The 24,498-nt window shown below is 38.3% G+C and overlaps 1 protein-coding gene across 2 annotated transcripts in view; it reads right to left on the minus strand.

The window, feature by feature from the left end:
* Positions 1-24,498, minus strand: part of CDC42BPA (CDC42 binding protein kinase alpha) — a gene marked incomplete at its 3' end in the record, with an annotated part of 191,382 nt that overhangs the window by 15,137 nt on the left and 151,747 nt on the right. For both annotated transcript variants that reach the window (XM_080341777.1, XM_080341778.1), the window contains 14 exons: positions 21,200-21,238; positions 16,328-16,447; positions 15,566-15,646; positions 13,355-13,460; positions 12,494-12,630; positions 11,676-11,815; positions 10,737-10,818; positions 9,355-9,571; positions 8,558-8,620; positions 7,030-7,623; positions 5,089-5,186; positions 3,380-3,464; positions 1,736-1,859; positions 325-442 (listed from right to left, as the gene is read on the minus strand). In XM_080341777.1, the coding sequence (XP_080197903.1) occupies positions 325-442; positions 1,736-1,859; positions 3,380-3,464; positions 5,089-5,186; positions 7,030-7,623; positions 8,558-8,620; positions 9,355-9,571; positions 10,737-10,818; positions 11,676-11,815; positions 12,494-12,630; positions 13,355-13,460; positions 15,566-15,646; positions 16,328-16,447; positions 21,200-21,238 (2,004 nt within the window). The remainder of the gene's footprint in view (positions 1-324; positions 443-1,735; positions 1,860-3,379; positions 3,465-5,088; positions 5,187-7,029; positions 7,624-8,557; positions 8,621-9,354; positions 9,572-10,736; positions 10,819-11,675; positions 11,816-12,493; positions 12,631-13,354; positions 13,461-15,565; positions 15,647-16,327; positions 16,448-21,199; positions 21,239-24,498) is intronic.

The raw sequence follows: 24,498 nt of genomic DNA on the forward strand, positions 1-24,498 counted from the left end.
ACAAAGAACACAGGTCCAAATCCTCTTAATTTTATCCCTGCATATCGGTTGTAAAAAATATCATTAACACTGAAAGGCCAACCTGCCTTAAAACTCAGGAGGAGCTGGCCACTCTTCCTCCTCCCATTGATGCTCAAGTGTCATCCTCTTTGTTTAAATTTTATCACATATAGCAGAGCATCTTCAGCTCATATCCTCTAGTTACACTGCTCCTGATATGAAATACATCAACACACTGAATACAAATTTAAAATTGTATTTGTCTTTCACCTATTTGCAGCCTCTGTTGCAGTCAGTCACTCTCACATGTAGTTTTGTACTTACCATTGGAAGGTCTTTGAGAATCTGTATACCATCTCCTGGACCCATATGTGCTATGTGGTTAAAATTAGTTGGGTTAGAAATTAATTTATTTCTCATTTCCGGATCGCGTAGCATCTCCCTGGAAGAGAAAATACTTTGTTTGGGTATTTCGTTCCAGGCGAGGATGGACATTTATAGAACATGTACAGCTTTGATTATCAGCTTATTTTAAACGGAAAATAACTATTTAACCATGCTAACAGTGATAAACCCTTGCTATCAGCACTGGCATGGACAAGCTTCCAGCTTGAAAAGAGGGAATGGGGCCAGAAGAAAAGAATGCTGTTTGCCCACACCCAATAGTTACTGACATTCAAAGAATATACAACCAGTATGAGCTGATAAAAAGCTCTGTAAGATGAGGAAAAGCAGAACTCATTTGTGATGCATTATAAAGTGGAGATGAAAATGAAGTACAAAATATGAAAATAGAATTAAAATAATACTGCAGTACCTTTCTCAGTCTGTGGTCAGAATTAAAAGCTCTTCAAAAGGGCAAAGATGCATTTCAGAACTCAGAATAAATGAAATTTTAAAAGACCAAACTGCAATCAGCTCCAAATAGGCAAGACCTGGAATTTTATCTCCACTGTACACAGCTGTTACACTTCTTAGAGGCAAAAGGAAAGGAAAGCTGGGAGCCAACCATTGTTGGAAGATGTTGGTAGTTAGAAAAACTGAACTGCTCAGTTCTTGGGGTGTAGCTTAGCACAGCAGCAGGGCATCTTTAGTGAGTGACAGCAAATGGTCAGTAACATCCTCTGTGAACACTGTGAGTAGTGCAGATCTATTTTTATTGCCATTTAAGGGAAGTATTTGTGACCTGTTAAAGACTTCTATTAGAAACACATCCTGAAGTCCTATGTTCTCTGAAGAGGCGAGTTTTCTGAGATTTATAGAATGTTTATGTAGTTGAATTTATAAATCAAAAAAGCAGATGCCTTGGAATACTGCGAAGGTGGAATTGCCTTCAGAAAGAAAAGCAGAACCAGAGTCTAAAAGTATTAATAATTAATCCATATGCATAGTTACCAATGTAATCTCCTTTTGCAAAGCATTTATTACAGATCTTTATATATACAGTATATGTGTACACCTATGTACCTATATACAGTATTGAGACATGCATTCCAAATTACAGCTGTTTGACATAATTAATTTGAAGTATTTAATACTTGTGTATCCAGTGCATATCCATGTACAAACTGGTATTACCAGAAATTAAACATTGAGGATTAAGGCGGTTGTGAAGAGACACAAACATCTGAGCGGCATTCCAGAAAGCAACAAATGAAGTACGGCATTGGCATCAGTCGCTGTCCTTCAGGGCCTACAGGCATGTACAGAGGACAAGTACATGTTGAATACCGACCTCCTCTGCTGCATCCTCTCCTCCTCTGGTACTCTGAATGAATAGCGGCGCTTGTTGTTGATGTTTCGAACCATTTGCTTCCGGCTGTTATCTGATGTCTCAGGAACTACCAGTTCATCGCCCTCTGCAATCAATATAAATATGATGATCCAGAGGGACAAGTCATTAGGTATTAATGGCATTTAAATTCAAGGACATTTTCTCTGCTCTTGCTAGTGTTGGACACCACCCATTTCCCATGAAACCTGAACAAATGCTCCTTGGTTTATGGATTTTCTTGGTCTACCTACTCTGTTATAGAGCAACAGACTTAACCTTTCTTCACGTACAAGCTGCCATAACTATGTTCCCAAAACACTACTGATTAATTCTTTCAAACAAAACATTGAGGTGGGCAGGAAAGGATCTCCATCCTTTATATCAAACTTTCTTTGGCAGTTTTCACTGAAAATCACTAGAACAGTCTTGTTTTGCCAGTTGTCTGGAAATTCAATGCAAGATTCTTTTTCATTCAGTCCCTGCTCAAAAGAGACTGCTCCTTTGGAAATGTTTGAGCACTGGTGTATTTTGGTGCAACTGTGGGAAAAGGGAAGATTTTTTCCACATGTGTGTGTCTGGCCAAGACATCTTTAATAAATACATGAAATGTATAGCAGAGATTATCATACAATAGGAGCGTTACTTTGAATGAATGCTGCAGCTGCTCTGTCTTGTTTTATATATATGGAGACTAAAGTTACACTTAATAAGCTTGAACATACCCAACACCTACTGCCAAAACAGTTTTGTACGCAACTGAAATCTCTTCTTTCCTTAAGATCAACTGGATATTACATTAACTGTGGGATCTACTAGGCAAGTAGAAGTCTGCAAGTATTTTCCTCGAGCTAAAGCGGTACACCCGGAGGATATTTGACTGTTTGGCAACCTTTTCTGAAACAGTGAGAAGCGTACAGGAACAAACCATCAGCCTTACTTCCGATCCTTATGCTCTCCAGTTTTTTTTTCCTCTTCTGCTCTACTTTTAATGTTGAATCTTTATTAGACTTGAAAATTCTTTCTACATACTCCCACCACGTTGCTCCTCTCTACCACTGTCATTCCTCTTCTACCGATTTGCTTGAGATACTGCCAACAGGAATATATATGTTTCTACAGTGTCTATTCTTACTATTTTCAGAATAGTTGTTTAAAAAAAGCTTTTGAGTGTTAAATCAAAGCACACCCCCTCTCCATCTAGGAGGTTAAACAAAAGGTTAAGGAAATTTACTCAGGAGCATGCTTATGAAATGGGCTTTGAAAAGAAAACAAGGTCAAAAGGACCTTAATTGTGCAGGCATTTTTAGATAGTGTCCTGGCAGGTGACCCCAGATTTGGAGGGAACGTCTAGTCATTCTATTTTCTATTTTCCAGTTTTCATTCAAGCCTTCGTTAAATATTCAAAAGGGAAAAAAAAGTTCAGAGCAGCTGCCTAGCAGACATCATTGCAATCACTTTGGAACCTATAAGCTTTTCCTTTCTCCAAAATTAACAAGCACACGTACATTCGAGAGATCACTGTCTACAATGCACAGATTGAGGCCAAAACAAATGCTCTTTCTAAACAAAAATTTGCACAATGAAAATTGGCTTCTCTTTACTTACCTGCCATTTTGTTTTTGAAATATATTAATCTAACTGTCTCCAGGCCTAAAAGGTTTAGTGATCCTTCTGTATTCAAGGGTCGTACCTGAAACAAGGAAAATCAGTCCTTGTGACAGTAATAACTCACATTAGTAGAGTGCATCTTATTCTGAAAGCTGCTCCAAGGTATATTATAAACTGTAGAAAAGGAGCACTCGGGAGCTGAACAGTGTAACTGGCCAGAGCAGAGCCAGCTCCACAGAAGATCTGCAGGCTGGAGGGAGCAGCATCTCCTATCACCAGTAACACATTCCTGCTCTCAAGAATAACAACAAGTCAGTCATTAAAGTTACCAAAACAATTTTAGATTTGAAACTTCTGTTTGGAGAATGAGTATAGAGGGAGTTGCCTAAAGGTCCACTTAAAGACATAGGGTTAACACTATTCCTCCCAATACCTAAATAAATAGTTATGTCAGAAGTCTAGTTCATGCAACAATTCAATTTTGCCTACAAGATGCACAGAGCAATAAGCTGTGCTTTTATTCTGTGCTAGTATCATGTCACAATTATGCTTTATAACTTGATAAGAGTATATACAGCTTGCCGAAACCTACTGGTATCTGTAATTTCCAACTTCAAAAATGAAAGAAGCATTCCACTCTCTGAATCTGCAACTAGAGTTAGAAACAAAACTCTCCATAATAAACTGCCATTTTTGAGTCTCTGAGATGTAGCAATTCTTGTTTGTTGAAAGTAGCTTCATTCATTACATGGGCAGTCTTGAACCAAATATTAATCAAAGTGCTAAATCACATTCTGCTGTATAGGAAAAAAAATGCTCCAACTGTTTAATAATTTAAACAGTTTTCGTTTGGATATCAAAAGGAGAAAAGGAAATTTCATCTAAAAGACCAGATTCTTCTACTCTCCTTCAGATGGTTAACAGCTGAGCACATTTATCTTTGCATTATCTACCCTTACAGTATTGCTGTAGTGTCCTGGTCTGCATCCGACATGTGGGAAATTGATATGCAGGGAGACTGAATAACTAACACAAGACCACAAGAATAATTTCTTGTAATTCTATGACACCTAAAGAAAATATGTTGACACTAATACAAAGTTGAAGTCAGTCTAAACTGGGGAAAAAAACCCCACTTCTACTTTTTCTTTCCAAATATAGCTGAGAAGAAAGTTCCTAAATACCAAGGAAGTGTCAGTTTTCAAAAACTTCTTCCTTTTGGTAAGTTATCCAAACCTGACATCATCCTCGTGTTTTAGTATTTGTACTGGTTGAACCAAAATGTTCTAACCCTATCGCCTAACACTGTTCTCAGGCGGCAGCAGATAGATCGATTTTTTGCAAACCTGTTTAATTATCCACCTGTTTGACATCCACCATCCTTTGGCAATAACACAGATGCAATCATTCCCAGTGAAGCCCAATACAACTGACACCAAGAAGCTGCTCTCTAAAATAATATCAGCAAGTCCAACATATGAGTATGTTCCAGACCAACCATTCGTCTAAAACACTGAAACCACATGCAAAACACATTTCACATCTTATACTTTGAACAAAAAGCACTGGTTTCTTGGCAGTAGCTCTTTTAGTTTGATTGTTTTTAAATGAGCAGTTTTAATGTGCTTAAAAAACCCAATATGACTGCAGCAAAGCAATACTGAGTCTAGATATATTCTTTAACTGATACTGAAACAGTAAGTTACCTTTTTGAGAGGAATAGTCTGAATCCACTCCATGGAGTTCACGTCAAAGATATCAATTGCATTTTCACTGTACACAGAGAGGTATGGCGCATTGTAACCTGAGAGGGAATTATTAGGTACAGTGTCACGTGCTTTTAGACATGTCTCAAAATATACCATTTCTCATGGTTTAACCATATTTATTAAATAAAAAATCCCACAATCCAACAACAATCTTTGCAAAATGTCTTTTAACTCATCAAGAAATTTATTCTGAAGGCAAACCAGCGCCACCGAAAAGCAAAACCTCCATGACGTTTCTTTTAACTTTGCAGAATCAAACTATACTTTTTGAACTACAAGGGATTACAGTTTACTTTGCCAAACACTGATGTGGTTCAACATCATCTTTCTTCTAAAAGCCCTGTTTCTAAGAGCTTATATTTTGTAAATGATGTGGTAGGAAAATATATTGTTTTTTAATAACTGTCATCTGAATGAACCGAGCTCTTAGTCTTTGGAGTAGGTACTAAATGAACACCAGTTGGAACTAGGCTCCATGACACGGTCATAAAAATCTTCATGTTTCCTTCTAGGTTTAATTCTCTTATTTTCTGGATTGTAAAAATTCTTGTGCTACTTATCTGGCACATTTCCCCAGGATGAAATTTGTTCCGCTGGGACCACTTCTAAAGGAGAATTCAGTATTTCCATGTCAGCAACAAGACTGCCATGGTCTGCCAAGACTAACAAGAGCATCCAATTCGTGTTGAAATGTAACAGTTTCTGCTATAAAACATACCTCCGTTCTGAACTGGAATCACATCAAGTCACTTCATTTAAAGCAATCAAAATTTCACAAATATCAATGACCATATAGATGAACTACATGCGAAAATACCTGGTTTTCAATCTATCTCAAAACCTTTTGTTTTGATTCATTCATTATCAGAGTGCACTGTAATAATCACACTCTCGCTTAAAAACCAGAAGTGACATTACAGCCTGTAAAACTTGCTCCTTCCACATTCGGAAGGGGCTTCACTCAGACGTGGTGAAATGCTCCACTCCTCTGCAGTGTGACTGCGCTGCTGTCACAGACTGCTTTAAAAATCAGCAGAAGACTGGGCTCATTCACAGATACCCCAAGGACAAATTTGGCTTATCTTTATCTGCATCCAGAAGGAGATTAAAAAGAAGATGACAGGCACTGCAGTTTTACTTTTTCCTCCAACTGTCACAAAGATAAAGCCTCAGCTTTGAAAAAATATGCAATAAACGTTTAACACAATTCTTGCTGGAAACTGAAATCTTGAAAAATTACAGTATTTTTCATTTAAGGTTATGAAATATATTTTTTATACTGCCTGCCATACATTGTATTTGGAAGTGAGGAGGGAAAACTTAAAAATTGCTTAAAAAAAAAAAAAGTAAAGAGAGGAGATGAATCAGAAGAGTGTCAGCAAAAAACTCCTGAGGAAGAGAGAATGAATGAGTAAGAAAAGGAGAAAAAACCCATAAAGTAGGAATAGTCACCATTAGAGAAAAACAAGTCGAACTACCAGATCTTGATGACTGTGAACATCAAGGAAGCTTGAATCAAAATGCTGAGCCGAAGTAGAATCAAATGTCCAGTCTCAGTGCCAGTGAAGGCTCTGTAGGAGCTGAGGCTCTTGGCAGTTTTAGAGATCAGACCATGTGTTTAGAAACTGGACATGAGAGTTAGAAATCCTGACCCTTGATTCCTCTTTGTGCTATGGCAGTATAGCTCAGTGACAGAGCAGTCAAAACTAGCATAAATAAAGTCAGGATTAAACCCTCTGACTAGATTAAAAATGTTGAGAGAAGCTGAGAGCATCCATTTACCTGTCAGGTAATTATCCCTGAACTTAACCTCCTGTGGATATTAATACAAGCAGTGATCACTTCAATGTATAACAGCAAGTACACTGAGACACTTACAGCAGGAAGATGGAGTTGCGGGCCACATCAATTCTTGTTGTCTAGATCTTCGGCCCTGGCAGTCAACGTAAACCCCTACGCTGCTAAAACACAGCAGGTATTCTTTATTTGAGATTTCGACTGCACAGATGGCGTCAGTTGGCTGCTGCGAGACAAATGATAGCGTGTGGTCATCTGGATGGAGCAGACTGTATGGGCTGCCTTCTCCATGAAGGGGGTATTTTAAGAAACCTGACTGGTAGCCCACGCAAAGACGGTCACTGAAGATTGACATCCACTGGACATTCCCCTGGACCTGGATCTCCTTGATCTTTTTGTGACGCGTCTTACTCTGATTTAGTTCATAACAGAGGACCTGCCTTTTCATAGCTACACACAGGCAGGTAAGAGCTCCGTGGCGCACGTGTCCAGAAACTATTGACTGACAGCCTTTTGTCTCTGCCAGCTTATAAAACTCAGTCTCCCTTCCATCCAGAGCGGCCATAGGGAAAAGCCGCACGTGCCGGTTTCGTCCTGAGATTACTGCAATGAGCTGTTCGCTTGGGATTAGCTCAATCTGATGAACCTTCTTATTGTCACCAACTCGGATTATCTCTAAAAAAAAACCAAACAAAAACCCCCCAAAGTCCAAGTAAATATTGTTGAAGTGTGAATTGATTAAAACATATATATTTGTACAGTTAAACTATGAAATAATCACAAGAAATCCCCTTTATTGCTTCCCTGCAATATTAAAAAGTACAGAATTAAAACTTGTATTTTAATGCTACCAGATGTGGCAATGCTGGATAGATCTTTGGTTTTTCATCATCAGAAAAAAGGAGAAGCACATCCAATGCAATAACAACTGTTGTATTATCTAAGCGTTCATTTCAAAAAATGGTTTTGAACCACACAACTACTGAATAAAGGAAAATCATCAAAGAACTGCAACACACAACTAAATATGTTGCTTGTTGAATTAACTTGGGCATCTGTCATTACATTTCTTTACAACGCTGAATGTAAGTTTTCATCTCAATTCCAAGGAGGAGGTTACAGAAAAGATCAAGCCAGGCTCTTTACTGAGGTGGATGGTATGAGAACAGGCTACACGGTCACAAATTGAAACAGGGGAGGTTCCAGCTGGACACACAAAGAAAATGCTTCATTTTAAGAATAAATAGGCTTTGCAATAGGCAGCCCACAGAGAGTGCAGAACCTCCATCCTTGGGGGTTTTCAAGACCCAACTGGACAAAGCCCTGAGTGACTTGGTCTGAATTCCATATTGAGCCTGCTGCAAACAGGAGAACTAAACCTTTCTCTGCATTTCAGATGCTCAATCTTTGTCACTGGAAAGGACACCCAAACCAAAAAGCCCACAGAACACCTTATTGGTTACCAGTTCTCATATGGGGCTGTCCAACTGATAATACATTAAATTACAAAAAATGAAACCAGACGATATTGAAAGAGAAAAAAATGTTACAAATTCATATTCAGGTTATTTAATATTAAGGAAATTACTACCAGTTCCTAATCTCTTACCGTCTTTGGTGACATGCACAACAAATAACCCTTCTTCATTCCCCAGAGCTATTCTTTCATGGTCTGTGATATTAAAGGGGGGAAAAAAATACATATATATATCTTTCTTTGGAAATACTTCTTCAACAACAGTAATCTGATTAACAGAGACAGTTTTTTAATATCTTGAAATAAACAAATATGAAGCCAAACCCAACACATTCATGTAACAAAAAACCACTGCTAACCTCCCAATCTTTAAAATTTCTGAGAAAAACAAGTTTTTCCCCATTTCTCCTGCTTGTAGAAGTAACATAAAGAAACGTCATTTCTAAAAAGCCATTCAGAGAACTTAAGTGGACTACCAATTCTTAAATAAATATAATATCATATTTAAATAATCAGAATTGAACATATTTTATGCAGTAGCATTTAAAATTACTAAATTATTTTTTTTCTCTCATGTTTTTTCTCTGGTCCCACATGCAGATTTTGTTAAGTCAGTGATTTATGTCTGTTCTATAGTTTTGCCCAGTCATGGAATTATGTTTACAGAATAACAAAAGACTCATGTCCAATTCTCAGTCAAAATTCCTCATAATTACGAATACAAGTGAATATTCTTAAAGATCTGACAAAAGTACTGGGTAGTGCAGTGCACTTCTCTCAAACCCAAGCACATTTCAGTATGGGAAAACATACTACTACAACATACTACTCTCTATACAGTAGATAAAGCCATTTAATGATTTTGCAAAAAAAAGCATGCTTTTAGCCTATGCATTTTTTGTAGAGCTTTCTTCTTATTCATTTCATACCTATGATTGCTGCTGACTGTGTTGTTTTGATGAGGGGCAAGGTGCTGTCATAAGCTTCCTTGGGAACATAGACTGAGCGGTCTTTGAGTTTGTTCTTCTTCAAGATCCTGTGCAACTCATTGAGCACACCTACCCACTTGCTTTTCTCATTCTCACCATCTGCTAGAATCAGGATTGAACACTTATTACTGGATGCAGAGAGCTGGGAAGCTGTGACCTGGAAAATCATAAAACATTTATTTTAAGTGGTAAGCAATTAAAAAATTAATCGTGATCATTTTTTACAAGGATATCAGATGCCTGTAAGTACCCTTTTAATTAGCTGTCTGAACTAAGAATGCAAAAATTTACCCATAGTTAATACAAAATACTCTATCACAATCAAGAACCCACAGCAGAAAAATCTGTAGATGTGAGTAACTGAGCAAAGAACTGAGAAAACTGTGGCTTTATTCTAAATGCATTTGTACTTATTCTATAATTTGGAAATGTCTGCCCTAAATGAGATAGCAATCTATTTCTCACAGCAATTTTATAATTAAAAGTATTTCTTACAAAGTATTCTGTACTTTTTTAAAGACCAATAGTTTTTGTTAATAACTTAATGCAATAGGAATGGTCTTTATGGAAGAATGATCCATGACTGTTTTCCTGTATTTGGTACAGCTTTTATAGACAAAAATGAAAGCCCCTTTTGTAGGTTTATCTCATCTCAGCATGTAGAGCAATGAGCAGTCTGAAAGCCAGAAAAACAAGAAGTGCAATGGTACAGTAAAGAAATTATAGGGTAATTAATAAGACACCAAAGATATTTCATTGCAGTCAAAGATCCAATGGAATATCTAGTAAAAATAAGAATATTAGAAAAAGTCAACGATGGCAAAATCCTGATACCAGATAACAGACATAAATTTTGATGACTATTTTACACTCCATTTCTATACCGACTACCTGATGAATAGGAGTTTTCAGAGATTCAATGTATATAAACAATGAAAATCTATAAAATAAAGACTTCAGGAATAACAGAACAAATTAAACTGAGAAGCAGAAGGCAATTTTAGGAAAGGAAAATGTCAAAAGTCATAACAAAAGAATTCAACATGACCAACAGGAGAAAAGTAAATCTTATTATAAAGGTTAAAAAAAAATAAAACCCACATAAAGGGGAAATTAGAGCTTGTCTAGATGTTCAAGTGCTATTTTTATAATGAAAATTATATATGTACAGATCCTTATGCACTGCTGCAGCTGTCATGGATACCATGCAGCCAGAACGTGCAAAGGAAATTCAATACTAGCAAGCTGTCAGTGACTGGACACTGTACAACCCACTGTGAAACCCTCTACTTCTCGGTTACCAGGTTCAATGTAACACTTACCCTGAAAATACAGGGGATATCTTTTCGATTTGCATGGATGACATCGGAGGCCAAGACAGAACTCACTGAAAATTCTTCGTCCCTTATGGAAACCACAAACATTATTGGAAAAGAATTAGAGAGAGTAAAAGCTGTATGTTTTTTATTTATTTTTACATAGTACCAATGGCTTTGTTTTGTGAAGGACACAATAAGACAGCACTAAGATCGAATTTTTAAAACTATCCTTTCCTCTTTTATCTGCAAGTGACACTCACAAACACGATGTTAATTAATTTATGGAAAATGTTGATGGAGATACATCTATTCAGAGTATCTGTGTATTGTCTGTTTAAATTAAAACCTTTAAAACACTTAAAAAATAAGACTGAACCAAGAACACCTCTCCAACTCTTTCATAAAAATCCAAACTCACTGGGAGAGGGACAAACCACTACAGCGGTTTGAGACTTCCTGGATAAACTAAGCTAGTTCAGAGGTGACCCTTACTTGGTCGATTTGTCAAATATTCTCAACCTTCAGTGAAGCTGGTAGTATTTCAGTAATACAGAAGACAGTGGGAGCAAACTATTTAGCCCTTATGGATCAAAAATTGTATTAATTTTATGCTACAACAAATTTTTGCCCATCTTTCAAAACTCTATTCAACCCCAAAATAATGTATTTTTCTTCTTTATTCATTCCCAATCTTCTATGCAACTGAACAGATGCATTTTGGCACATGAAGTAGTAATGGCAGTTCAAATTGCCACATATGAACATGCAAGTGGAGTTCAGGCTAACTGAAAATACTGCTTTCTTCTGGAAAATTAGAGGCTCTCAAAGATTACAATGTTTCATAAAAGCTCTGGAGCTTGCTTACTGGTTTCACAAAGCGCAGAAAAAACCCCAACCTCCCAATGCCTCTGAAAAGCTCCCACTCAGCACCAAACAGCTTACCTCATGTCTATGACCTGACTCACTATCACGCTGGGCTGGGATGCTTTTCCTTCTGCTACATCATATAGGAACAGTTTAAAATCACAGATCACTGCCAGTGCTCTCTGCCAACCTTTCTTTACTCCAGCTGGTTTTGGTACCTTTAGCAAAATAAATTCTGATCAACTCTCTGTAAATTTGCATGCAATCAAAAATCAAACCAACAGTAAAAAAAACAAAACAAAACAAAATTCTCTCACCTAGGCTGACAAGTTTTCATGCACAAATAACACTAAGCAACATAAGCAATAGCATGGGCACAGTGAAAGCATCAAACATGGCCATACAGACAACACAATAGATTATTTGAAAAATTCATAGCACCGGATTCTCTGTTCTTATTTCACAAACTCCTTCAAAGCCATATAGACAAACATAGAGAAAGAAACCCATCTCCAGTTGGTCAACAGGAATACAGCCAAAACTATGCCGAGTAATTTTTTTAGTATTTATGTACAAGTATTCACACCAATGACCCTAAACAGTACTAGCATTAACAGAAAGACTCAAAAACTCACAGGCCCTCAAGGATGATCTGATCTCTAGAGATGGACTATTCAAGACCAACATAAAGCACGATGGCTGACAGAGATGGAGAGAGAATTACTGCTGAAAATGCTAAGAGCTGCTTTGTAAAAATTTAGTTCTCAGTTTCCAAGCTGTTACCTTAAGGTAAAATTGAAGCCATCCCACCTGAAGCCCCAGTTAGAGTCTAATTACAGCTCTGGAAAGCAACACATTTAATATATGTGTCCCAAATGCAGCTACCTGATACCTACTCGGACATGTCCTTCATAAGCTGTTCCTATGCCTTTCTGTGGATCTATTCCCAAAGGTCCCTTGGTCTGTTCGGGAGGGATCGGACACACTGCAGGAGCCTTGTCTGCACAGGTCACGTGGCAAGAGAATCCACATACTTGGATGGAGAGAAAAAAACCAAGATTTGATGGTTACTTCTTGTGCAGTGCAAAAGCTATAATATGACACCGACTTTTTTGACCAACAATTGAATAGTTTAACTGAACTGTGCTATACTGAGACAGAAGTTTAAGTGTGAGTACAGCAGCAGTTCATGCTTCTATCTATTCTAAATTCTGATTTTCTCATTTTCAGAGATGTACGGATATATAGCTTGTTTTCATCCAGGTAAGAAAGAGCCTAACTAGAAGCTCACACTGAGATAATCTCTATGATTTCCTCTTGGCCCAACTCTGCTAGTAAACAAAAAGCTGGAAGCTCCTCTAAAATATGAGTGACGTTCTATGAACATATAAACCTAGGATAAATTAGTCCTGGAAAGAAGCAAAATTGGTAGTGAATGTCAAAGCTGTCTGACATTTTGCCCTAAATCAGAAAGCAAAGCTGCTGTCATCATACTTGACCACTGACTGTGGCCCCTTATTGCTATTTTAAGTAAACTGAACTAAGCTCTTTTACCACCAACTGGAATAAGTATGTCCCCAGATAACGAAGTAATCTGTTACGCAAGCTCTTCAAAGCACTTGGCTCCTACTGCTGAAAGACTGAAGCCCAAGATTATATTCTGTTATTTAAAATACAAACAGTAGAATCCCACATTATCACACAATTTGTGTCTGTAAGAACTTCAGTGCGCATTTCCTGCTTTCCCAAGTGCTTACCTTCACAAGTACAGCCCTGTCGTATTAAACCGACCATCAGAGAAGTGCATTGATTGCATTTTGTTGGTGTATTAAATGATTTCACTACAAACTGGTGGGCTTTAGGCTGTGAAACAAGCAGACAATGATGTTAGTATCTGTGACACTTAGGAAGAATGGTGTTTGCTGTTTTTTTTCACAGACATAAGAGTGCATAGGTACATTTAATAAGTTAGCTCATTCGTGTTTACTGAAATGAGATCTGAACCCCAACACATGGGCTGAAAAAAATTCCTTATCCGTGCTTGTTATTTATCATTTAAATCATCCTCTGTAAATGAAACCATGGAAACTGGACCTTGTCTCAGAACACGAGTTCGCTTCCATTGCAGATAGGAAAGTTGCCAAAAGTACTCTGTTACACACTAGAAGTTGATCTTGTGTTTGTATGTGCTTGGTAGGGACTTGGTGGTCAGTCAAGGTCAACCCACCACAGCATCTTCCAAGCTACAAATTCAATGCCCCTCTGTAAGAAACATTGCCTTAGTTCAAAGCAAAATATCAGACTTTTTCAAAATCCTAATTTTTATGCCAGAAAGCATGACAGAGTTCAATTTTATAGTGTCAGGCATAAGCAATTCTCAGAACACCAAATTTAAAAGCACGAGTATAGATGAAGTTAATTTTGAAAGGGCTTCTCGTTAGTTCTTGGGAGCACAGACTACGTGAGTAAGTGTTTTAATTCTCTCTCTCCCCTCAAGGATGGCAGTGCTGATGCTATGATATCAAGGCTAAATGACTATGTAATGTGGCAGTATGATTCATCAACAGCCTTATGTAATATCCAGGAAGCTGCTTCGCTTTTCTAAAAAATCTCCTAGCGAAGCAGCAACTGGTAGGTGGAGAAAGGATAAAGCACAGGGTAAGCGCAAGCCTGTCCACACAACCTGGATAACGTATGTAACCTGAAATAAGAAAATTATGCAGACTCCTTTAAGGAGTAGGTATATTAAAATTTTATTTGCTTTTTTGTTTTTCCCAGCATAAGATATCACTGCTAAGGGCTCAAACTTCATCCATATTTAATGAAAGTTTTACTGTTACAATGGCAGCTTTCTGTCTACAGATGGATGTCTTGTTTTGAAATTTGCACAGAAAAAATACTCTTTATAAACTGATCCAATCATACAGTAAGAAGGTTAGGGAACATAATAAATTAGAAAGCAAATCATCACTCACTGAGTATAATATCTGTAAAAATGAAATGATGTGCACAGTAAAATGTGTTTCACATGATTCCAAGTGCACTTATGGATTTTTTTTTTAATTGATCTACTAGGACACTGCCAACAGAGCACTGTCTGCTCAAACTTTTTAGCCTTCCTTTACACAAAGAAAGTATTTTGCTACTTCGCAATTTATCAAAGCAGAGAACCAGATCCATTATAAAGACTTACTTCATTGATTAGTTGGAGAAAAAACATCATTTTTTTAAATATACAGAAGATTCCTAAGCCATTGAGGTACTTCTGAAACTTTTATGTGAAAGTTTTTCCTTTAATAGTTTGTATCTTATTCCTTATTTTCTTGAATATCCGCAATTCACTGTGAATGAGCGTACACTGATGGACTTATTTGGCCAACATCAAATTAATTTCAACGACTGATGTAAAGTCAGTGTCTATGCAAGTAAAAAGCCAGAAAAACTGGAATTCCTTCTCCCAGCCCAGTGCTGCAGTGCTGGCTGTGGCGCTCACTCTACATTGTTTACAAAAAAGGCATATCTATGGTTTCATTTTTGGCTCACGCTTTGCCTTTCCTCAAAAACAAGCATGTAATTAGCACAAAGATGTGCTCATCTGAGACTGGCCCACAGTGACATCAGCTTTATTCTATGCAGAGGATAAAGGAAGGTTGGAAAAACTCCTCTTTCTAGGAAGTCTCTTTTCCTTTCCATGTGTTCTGGTTCATTTAACTCTTTCTAATGTCCAACCTACCGTTTTTCCTATAATCAAATGCCTGCGTGGTGCTACAGTGGAACGTCTAGGACAACTGGTCACACCACATAATATGAGTGGTTTTAAATTTTTGAAAGCAACCAGCTTGCATATAAACAACGCTTCTAGTCAGTTCTGCTAAGATTACTGTGATAAACAATTCTCCTGAAGCTGTTGCCCAGGAGTGGTGTTTTTTCCCTTACTATATATAAAGTGTGAACACTTGACTGAATACCTTTGGTGCGGAGAGTCCCGATCCAATATATGCTGTCCTCATGGTTGGTGTGTGAATTGAACGGGGAGGATGATCTGTAACCTGAACATAGTCCCCAAAGGATCAATAAGACATCAAATGTGTACTATCAAAGATAGCCTGAAAAAAGTAAAAAGACTAGAACATCCCACCCACCCCATCCCCAAACATACAAACAATGAAACCAAACAGAGGAAAAGACTCATAAAATCAAATCTTATTTCTCAGCAAAATGATGTGCAAGCTTCATCTCTTAAACATAAAAAATAACTTTGTATTATCTTTGATTGAATCTTTTCTAATTTAAAATAATCAGAGAGTTATATTTTTTAACAAGGAAAGGGAATACATAATCATAGTTTTAGAGTCTGACTAATATTATGTACTGACAAGACTTTCAGCAGGACTCCAAAACGTGCTCTTACAAACTACAGTATAACATTAACTTTGTGCCAACATTTCTTAAATATTCACAACTGAGGATATGTTATGAAGAGAGACCGTATCTAATAATTAATTCAACATAGTTCCCATCCCTAATTAATTAACCATATGTGAAAGGAAATGCAACACTCCCCAAAATGCAGTTCACCACTAGTCCAGAAAGCTATTTCATGGTCCTAAACAATCTCTCTGTAGAGGAGTGAGCTTAATTCTAAACAAAATACTTGCAATAGCAATTTTTATGAGTGAAACTGTTACTCCTTAAAAAAAAAAGACAAAAATTTGTCAACACTGAAGTACCTCAATTGGTTCAATCTCACTAGCTGTAGAAGGAGACCGTGATCTTGAATGGAGATGAGACTTGCTATCTTCATCCCGTGATGGAGTATTAGACAATGTAAAATTCTCAACTGAATCAATCTAGGAGAACAATTCAAGACAAAAAAAACAAGACAAAACAAAAACGAAAAAATAAATCAAAAGCATCATCAAAAAAACATTCTTGACTCTTACCAAAATAAGATATGGGAGCAGTAGAATTCCTAAGAGAGAACTGAGAGGATAGAAATTCAGTTTTAAGCAACTTCTTTAATTAAAGTATAAAAATGCAATGAAAATTATTGAATATGAACACGCCAAGGCTTCTGCTGAGAGGTGAGCACATGCATAAGAGCTGCTAGTTCAGGGGCCTGATAAACACTTGAGGAGATTTGTAATTCAGCATTTTTAAAAGGTGGATGTTTTCTAAACACTACTGGCTTTTCTCCACTGGTAGTAGACATTTGTTACCTTTTTGTTATCACTTTCTTAAGTGAATTCCCATATAGCCCATGGAAATGACTGCAAATATATTTAGGACAAAATAAGGAGAAAAGGCAAACACCGTATTTCCTTAGGTTAGTGTTAATTATATTCACAGGGAATTGTGGGCGTTTTTTGTACCCCATTTGAACTGCAAAAACATCCTTACCAGGAATACAGTTTCTTCAAGAGACTATTTTCCTAGTTGACTCCTTGATATACAATGAAACTAAGCCCAACCCAGAACTATACTGAACAACAAAGTATATTGATATGACCAGTTATCTTGACTAACAAATCAACTCTTGTCAGTGCAATCAAAAAGTCAGAGAGTGCAGGATTCTTCCTTGAAAATAAGACATCTCCAGATCAAAGTTTTCTATGTAAATTTAAATTTAAAAGAAAAAAAAAAAAAGTGAGGTGAGGATGCTGTTCCCTAGTAAGAATAAAACTAAAAGCTGAAGGCCCACAGAAGGCTTCCATCACATGCCTGGTTTTTCTGGAGCAACACCATCATCAGTTTCCCACTGCTAAGGATTTGCCTGGCTTGCACACAAACTAAAATATGCAGCAGCGCTTACAGAAAGCACGTGAACCTTCCAGCGTTTTTCATCTGATTTGTCACTGACATCACACTAAGGATTCCACAAACTCTGTTGCCTTTTGGGAATAAAATATATTGCCAAGCCATTCTTATACATGCATATACAGTCCTGTTCTCCAGAAACTCAGTCATGGTAGCGAACAGGTGCCATTGCAGATGTTTTGGTTTGGTTTTGTTTTTTTCTCCTTCCTCCCTCCCCCCTCCCTTTTTTTTTCCTTTTTTCTTTTTAATAGTAATTAGTTAAGTCTGATGGCTTCTAGTTTCATCATGGCCTTCAAAAAAAATTATCCAGTGGAGAATGCTCATCAGCTTAATCAACTTAGGCATATTAAGATGCCTGCAAGGATTTCTGTAATGGAAACGGGAAATTCTCATACTGGGATACACCTGTTTTCTACACATAGATCATGTGTTTCAACCACTGAGGCAAAAATTAGCAGTAAAGCAAACATTTTGTGCTCAGATTTATCAGAAGCAAATAATAATTTGAAGCATTATTCAGTATTAGAAACATGGATGCTTTTAGTAGTAAATCCCCAGATACAGAATAGTTTCAATTATTTAAACTTTTTTTTAAAAAAATCAAGTCTAAACATGGGAAAACTTGGAGTCCACTCAAAGACTGTTTAACCTCAAAAAATTCTACCTCCCTCTTAAAACTGCTATTAAAAAATAAGCCCAATGAGTAACTACAGGCAAATATTTCATAGCAAGAAATAGACATTCCTTTTCTTTTGCAAGTTAAACTCTGAGATCTAATCTATCATCCTATAAATGTTTCTAGATACTCCAAAGGCTTTCCCCTTCCAAGTAGCATCTGCGTACCAAAGAATTTTCATGATATCTCTTAAAAATGTAATACAATTATAATATAAATGATGGAACCTTTCTGGAATGTGCTACAAAGCCTTTGTGGCTGAAGACAACTGCTGAACCACTAACAAATATATTTTTGCTTTACTTGTGAACATAAACAGCCCGCAAAACACACAGAACCTGATCTACTATTACAGGATTTTAAGTTGCTACCCCACTTGGACACACACAAGTATATGGGGCCAGATGGGATCCATCCAAGGGTGCTGGGGGAGCTGACGGAGGTGCTCACCAAGCCACTTTCCATTATCTATCAGCAATCCTGGCTAACTGGGGAGGTCCCAGTTGACTGGAAACTGGCAAATGTGATGCCCATCTACAAGAATGGCTGGAAGGAGGATCTAGGGAATTACAGACCTGTCAGTCTGACCTCAGTGCCAGGGAAGGTCATGGAGCAGATCATCCTGAGTGCCATCACACAGCGCATACAGGACAACCAGGAAATCATGCCCAGTCAGCATGGGTTTATGAAAGGCAGGTCCTGTCTGACCAACCTGATCTCCTTCTCTGATAAGGTGATCCAACTAGTAGACTGATGATGAAGGGAGTGGAGCATCTCCCGTATGAGGAAAGGCTGAGGGAGCTGGGTCTCTTTAGCCTGGAGAAGAGGAGACTGAGGGGTGACCTCACTCATGTTTATAAATATATAAAGTGTGAGTGTCACAAGGATGGAGCCAGGCTCTTCTTGGTGATAACCAATGATAGAACAAGGGGGAATGGATACGAACTGGAACACAGGAGGTTCTACTTAAATATGAGAAAAAACTTCTTCTCAGTGAGGGTGCCAGAGCTGGAACAGGCTGCCCAGGGAAGCTGTGGAGTCTCCCTCTCTGGAGACATTCAAAACCTACCTGGACACCTTCCTGTGTAACCTCATCTAGGTGTTTCTCCTCCGGTGAGGGGACTGGACTGGATGATCTTTCGAGGTCCCTTCCAATCTCTGACATTCTGGGATTCTGTGATGAGGGAAAGGCTGTGGATGTTGTGTACTTAGACTTCAGTGAGGCCTTTGAAACTACAACCCACAATATTCTCCTGGAGAAGCTGGCAGCTCACGACCTGGATGGGTGCACTCTGTGTTGGATCAAGAACTGACCAGATAGCTGGGCCTAAAGAGTTGTTTAATGGAGTCAAATACAGTTGGTGTCTGGTCACGAGAGATGTTCCCCAAGGCTCAGTATTGGGGACAGTCCTGTTTAATCTCTTTAATGTGGATGAGGGGATTGAGTGCACCCTCAGTAAGTCTGCAGATGTCACTAAGTTGGGTGGGAGTGTTGGTCTGCTGGAGGGTAGGAAGGCCATACAGAGGGATCTAGACTGGCTGAATCGTTGGGCTGAGGTCAGTTGTATGAGGTTCAACGAGGCCAAGTGCCGCGTCCTGCACTTGGGTCACAACAACCCCAGGCAGTGCTACAGGCTCGGGGAAGAGTGGCTGGAAAGCTGCCTGGCAGAAAAGGACCATGGGGTGTTGATTGACAGCAGCTGAACATGAGCCAGCAGTGTGCCCAGGTACCCAAAAAGGCCAACAGCATCCTGGCTTGTATCAGGAATAGTGTGGCGAGCAGGACTAGAGAAGTGATTGCGTCACTGTACTCAGCACTGCTGAGGCCCCACCTTGAACCCTGTGTTCAATTTTGGGCCCCTCACTACAGGAAAGACATCGAGGTGCTGGAGAGAGTTCAGAAAAGGGCAACGAAGCTGGTGAGGGGTCTGGAGCACAAGTCTGATGCGGAGCGGCTGAGGGAACTGGGGCTGTTCAGCCTGGAGAAAAGGAGCCTGAGGGGAGACCTTATCACTGTCTACAACTACCTGAAAGGAAGTTGTAACGTGGAGGCTCTTCTCCCAAGTAACAAGTGATAGGATGAGAGGAAATGGCCTTGAGTTGCACCCATGCAGGGTCAGATTGGATATTAGGAAAAATTTCTTCACAGAAGGGGTTATCAGGCACTGGAACAGGCTGCCCACGGAAGTGGCAGAGTCACCATCCCTGGAGGTGTTTAAAGGACACATAGATGAGGCTCTTACGGACATTGTTTAGTGCTAGATTTAGGTTATGTTTGCACTCAATGATCTTAAGGGTCTCTCTCAACCAAAATGATTCTATGATTCCATGATTATTAGATCTAGGGGGCATTATTGCTTGTTTATTGAATATTCAGTATAAATGATTCATACACTTTGCTATTCCTATCATCACATGTGTATAAAAGAAATAAAAGTGGCAGTATGACTTGAAAATGGACATAGCATACATGGTACCAATTCAGTCTGACAAAACTTTGGTAACACCATGCTTAAAAATCCACCTTAATTTTTGAAACGTCATAGAGCTTTCCAGCTTAACAGACAAAAATACATCCAATTCTGTTTTCCTTGTATGAATTTTACCCGCCCTCCTTGAGGCTTCAATTTACTCAGTTCCCCACTTCCCATTTATTTACCTCTGTACTGTGATATCTTCTACCATTTCCCATGACATGCCTCCCAAATGCCAAACTTTTGCCTTCTATAGGGAATTCCCATAACTCAACACATGGTCCCTGCTAAGGGCAAGGGAACAAACGGGCCCTCATGTGACACTTGCACATCCTCCCAACCTGCATCTACCTAATCTGCTTTCACAAATAATTTCCATATTGAAATGAGAAAGTACCCAAAGCATCTTCTCAGTTACTGTGATGTTCTACCCACAGGATTACCAAATGAAATAACCCAAAAGCTTATAGCTCACAGCTGTAAAACGAACAAAAAAATAAGCACAGCGGCAGCAGCAAACAGCAGCAGCAGCACAAGACATGCAGTGAGGTAAATACACAATCCATACATTAAACAAAGGCATGTACACAACAGGCAAAAAATAAAGGGCCACATAGAGTAGGACAGCCTCTTACACGTCTGCCTTTGTTAGCTGGAATACAGGAAGGAGAGCGCTTTAACAAAGAAAGGAGGAGAATATGTTACAAAACCAAACAGTGACACATACATCAGGTTAGAATTCGTCGTTCTCTATCTCCAGAGGTAGTGTTGAGACACACACAAAACATGTTCACTTTTACAAGTATTTTCAAAACGAGGCAACAAGAGGAAAGAAACGTCAAAAAACCCGAACAGTTATTTTAAAGCCTGTAATTTTACATCGGACAATAGCAGTGAAACTGCAGACCACCTTACACTATCTCCGTATTTTGAACAAGATTAATAAAACAATCTCTTGTAGGTACAATATGACAATTTAAAGTACCTTAACAACCAGAATTATTCTAAACTTAATTGTGAATGTGAAGGTAGAGTCAAGGTTCTCACCACATGCTACTATGGCTTATTCTGTTTAGTATTTAATAATGAGAATTCAGAACAGGATTTATTCTGTGGTTCAGAATTGTTCAGTCTGACCAAAGCCCATGGGGACTACATGTGAGAACAGACTGCAGGATTATTTAAGAAATCTATTTTTACTTCATAATGTGTTGATATCAGGGGAAAAATCACATTTTCTAGCAAGTGGGGAAAATATTTTTGTCAAGGGAAAATGGGATTCCATTTTGTTGTTATTATCTAATCACAAATTCATCTTTAAATAAAACAAGTCAATTGCTTCTAATAGCTAGTGAGACACACAAAGATCCTTCTGGAAAAAACCCAAAATCCAACACTTCAATTATCAGACACTTCTAGTGAACACAGGAGACTTAACACCTAGACGATGCTACTGAAAGACAGTCTGTAACACACAGGAGGAACAGCGGCAAAGATTTAGAAATGAGTATATTAGTCACTGGGGGTGACTTCCCTCCCCATTCAAATCAGAAACTGGGGACAGCAAAACCCATTCTCGCTCTCCTCGGCATCTTCCTGTGCGCACAGGAGAGCGGATCCCTTCCAACGCCTGCGCTTTCACAGGTGTGAGGATTCAGGCACCAGTCCTGCCAACCTGACCAAGTATCTGTCTTTGGTTCAGAGGAGGGATGATAGCTGAAACCAATAGGGACCACTACTCGTCTAAACAGCAAGATACTACTTTTCTTGCCCAGCATCCGCTACAAAGGCTACAGAGGCGGGGGGACATCTGTTTTTATTTCTCTCCAGAAGAAATTGCAAAGCTACCATTCTCGTCATCGAAACAATCAGAATTAACTCCAATCATTCATGGAGTGCTATATACAATTACATTATTTGGATGGCAGACGCACAAGACATACCCACCCCAGTAAACTCCAAATGTAATCAGTTGGCACAACTCAGTGCTGCTTACACATCTATATGTTAAACAGACTTCAGAGATCTTGCAAAGATCTAACTGCAACTGCATATTGTTGTACACTTTCTTTGTCACTCCATAATAAAGCACAGAGTTCAGAGAAACAACATGGGCATTAATAATAATTTACTTTGTTTTCCTGATTACAGGAGAGATCTTCCCAGAACCCATCAATATTGCAGCACTGCACGAGTCTGACCTGAGCACTTCTAATTTTTCTTTGGTCTTAATATAAAGAATCCCCACACTTGTCAGGTTTGACTGAGCACAGATTAATTCTCCTTGAAACACTGCAAGAAATGCTGCCCTGTAAGGTAAGTCCTGTCAAAAAGAGACATTGGAAAGAGGATGAAGGTCACATCCAGTGGGGAGGGGTTTTTTAATATCCTTATTTTAATTTAAGTCTGCCTAATTCATTGATATTGGACCAACTCAATGAGCTAAAACATAAATAACCACTTTGATAAATCAGAGGTTATATGTTATCAGTCTCACTGTGAATGAATCCAGTAGTGGTCCAATAAAAGAAAGACGCAGAAATGATTTCAAGCACAACTCAATTATACCACCTTTCACTTACTAACACAGTCATCAGCTTTACTTCTCTTTCTAAGACAGGCCACCCAACAAGTCTTGTATTTGTCTGCAAGGTACCCTTCCCACCTTTGAACAGGCAACTCTCTTCTTTTGCAGTTCTGCCAGGTGAGAAAAAAATCTGCCACGGTGTTAGAGACACATCAGCCCCTGGCCAGTCCAGAAATGTACTCTTGCCCAGTAAAACCAAGAAAAAAAAAATGCTACTTTTGGATTCGGACTGAAGGTGCAACAGGGGAAGTGCAGTAAGCCATCCACATGCAACAATATGCATATTAATAGCTGGAACTTTACCTAAGACTCAAAGATGTGTATCTGAAAAGATTTGATCTGGGCAGACCAATCAAGAAGAATGTCCTAAAGGATGTCTTAGACCAGTTGAAAATTATTCACTTGCAAAGATAGAAAAATATATTATTTTGTCAAAATGACTGTGAAAAACCATGCTGCCTTCTTTAAAACAAACAAAAACTAAAACCAAATCCAAACCAACAACAAAACACCCGAACGCAAACCCGAAAAAACCCCCACAAAACCCACAAGAATAAATAAAGCACAATAAAGCACCAATGTCCTTCAAAATTAACTAGACAGCAACCAGGAAAATTCCTTGTCCTAAGTTTGCCCTTGCAAAATAGAACAATATCAGCTACTCTGACACACATGTACTCTCTTTTAACAGGTTTTAGGAGAGAACGTTGGATATTTTTAAAGGTAACTTTCTATGACAGAATCTGCTGATACAAACTATGTCTTCTTAATACTCAGGCAACATAGAGAACACCCTTTTAATACAGATAAAAGATACAAATATTATTAATTTATTCTAGATTTAACATGACAGGAAACTACTCTCTTTTTTTTTTCAGTGTAAGAAAATTCCGACAATATCAGCGAGACAAGGTTTTTTACGTGCTCTGCAAAAGTGCAGACAAATACCTTCTACTGTCATACCACAAATGTACCTCCACATTTTGTCTAAGGTCTGATTTACAGAAAATAAGCACCTAGAAGAAAAGCATTCTTTCAGAGTTTGTGAAAGGACAGGCAATCAGTAGAACAGGCCCATATACTATATGCTGTTTGTTACACCCTTCGCGCAGACATGTTTAGCATAAAATTAGTTATATCACATTATAATGAAAATAGGGTTATACTATTTTAAATATGTCTATACACATATATACAAGCACACACAGACATACACACACAATGCAGCTACAGAGTTGTAATGGATGGTTCTCTACCATGGATGCACAGTATACACTTTGATTTTAGAAAGCTTATTATTATTTACTTTTATATGCCTACTACTTCAGTTTGGAAGCAATATAATGC

Source organism: Nesoenas mayeri (genome assembly GCF_963082525.1).
Source record: "Nesoenas mayeri genome assembly, chromosome: 3".
NCBI lineage: Eukaryota > Metazoa > Chordata > Aves > Columbiformes > Columbidae > Nesoenas > Nesoenas mayeri.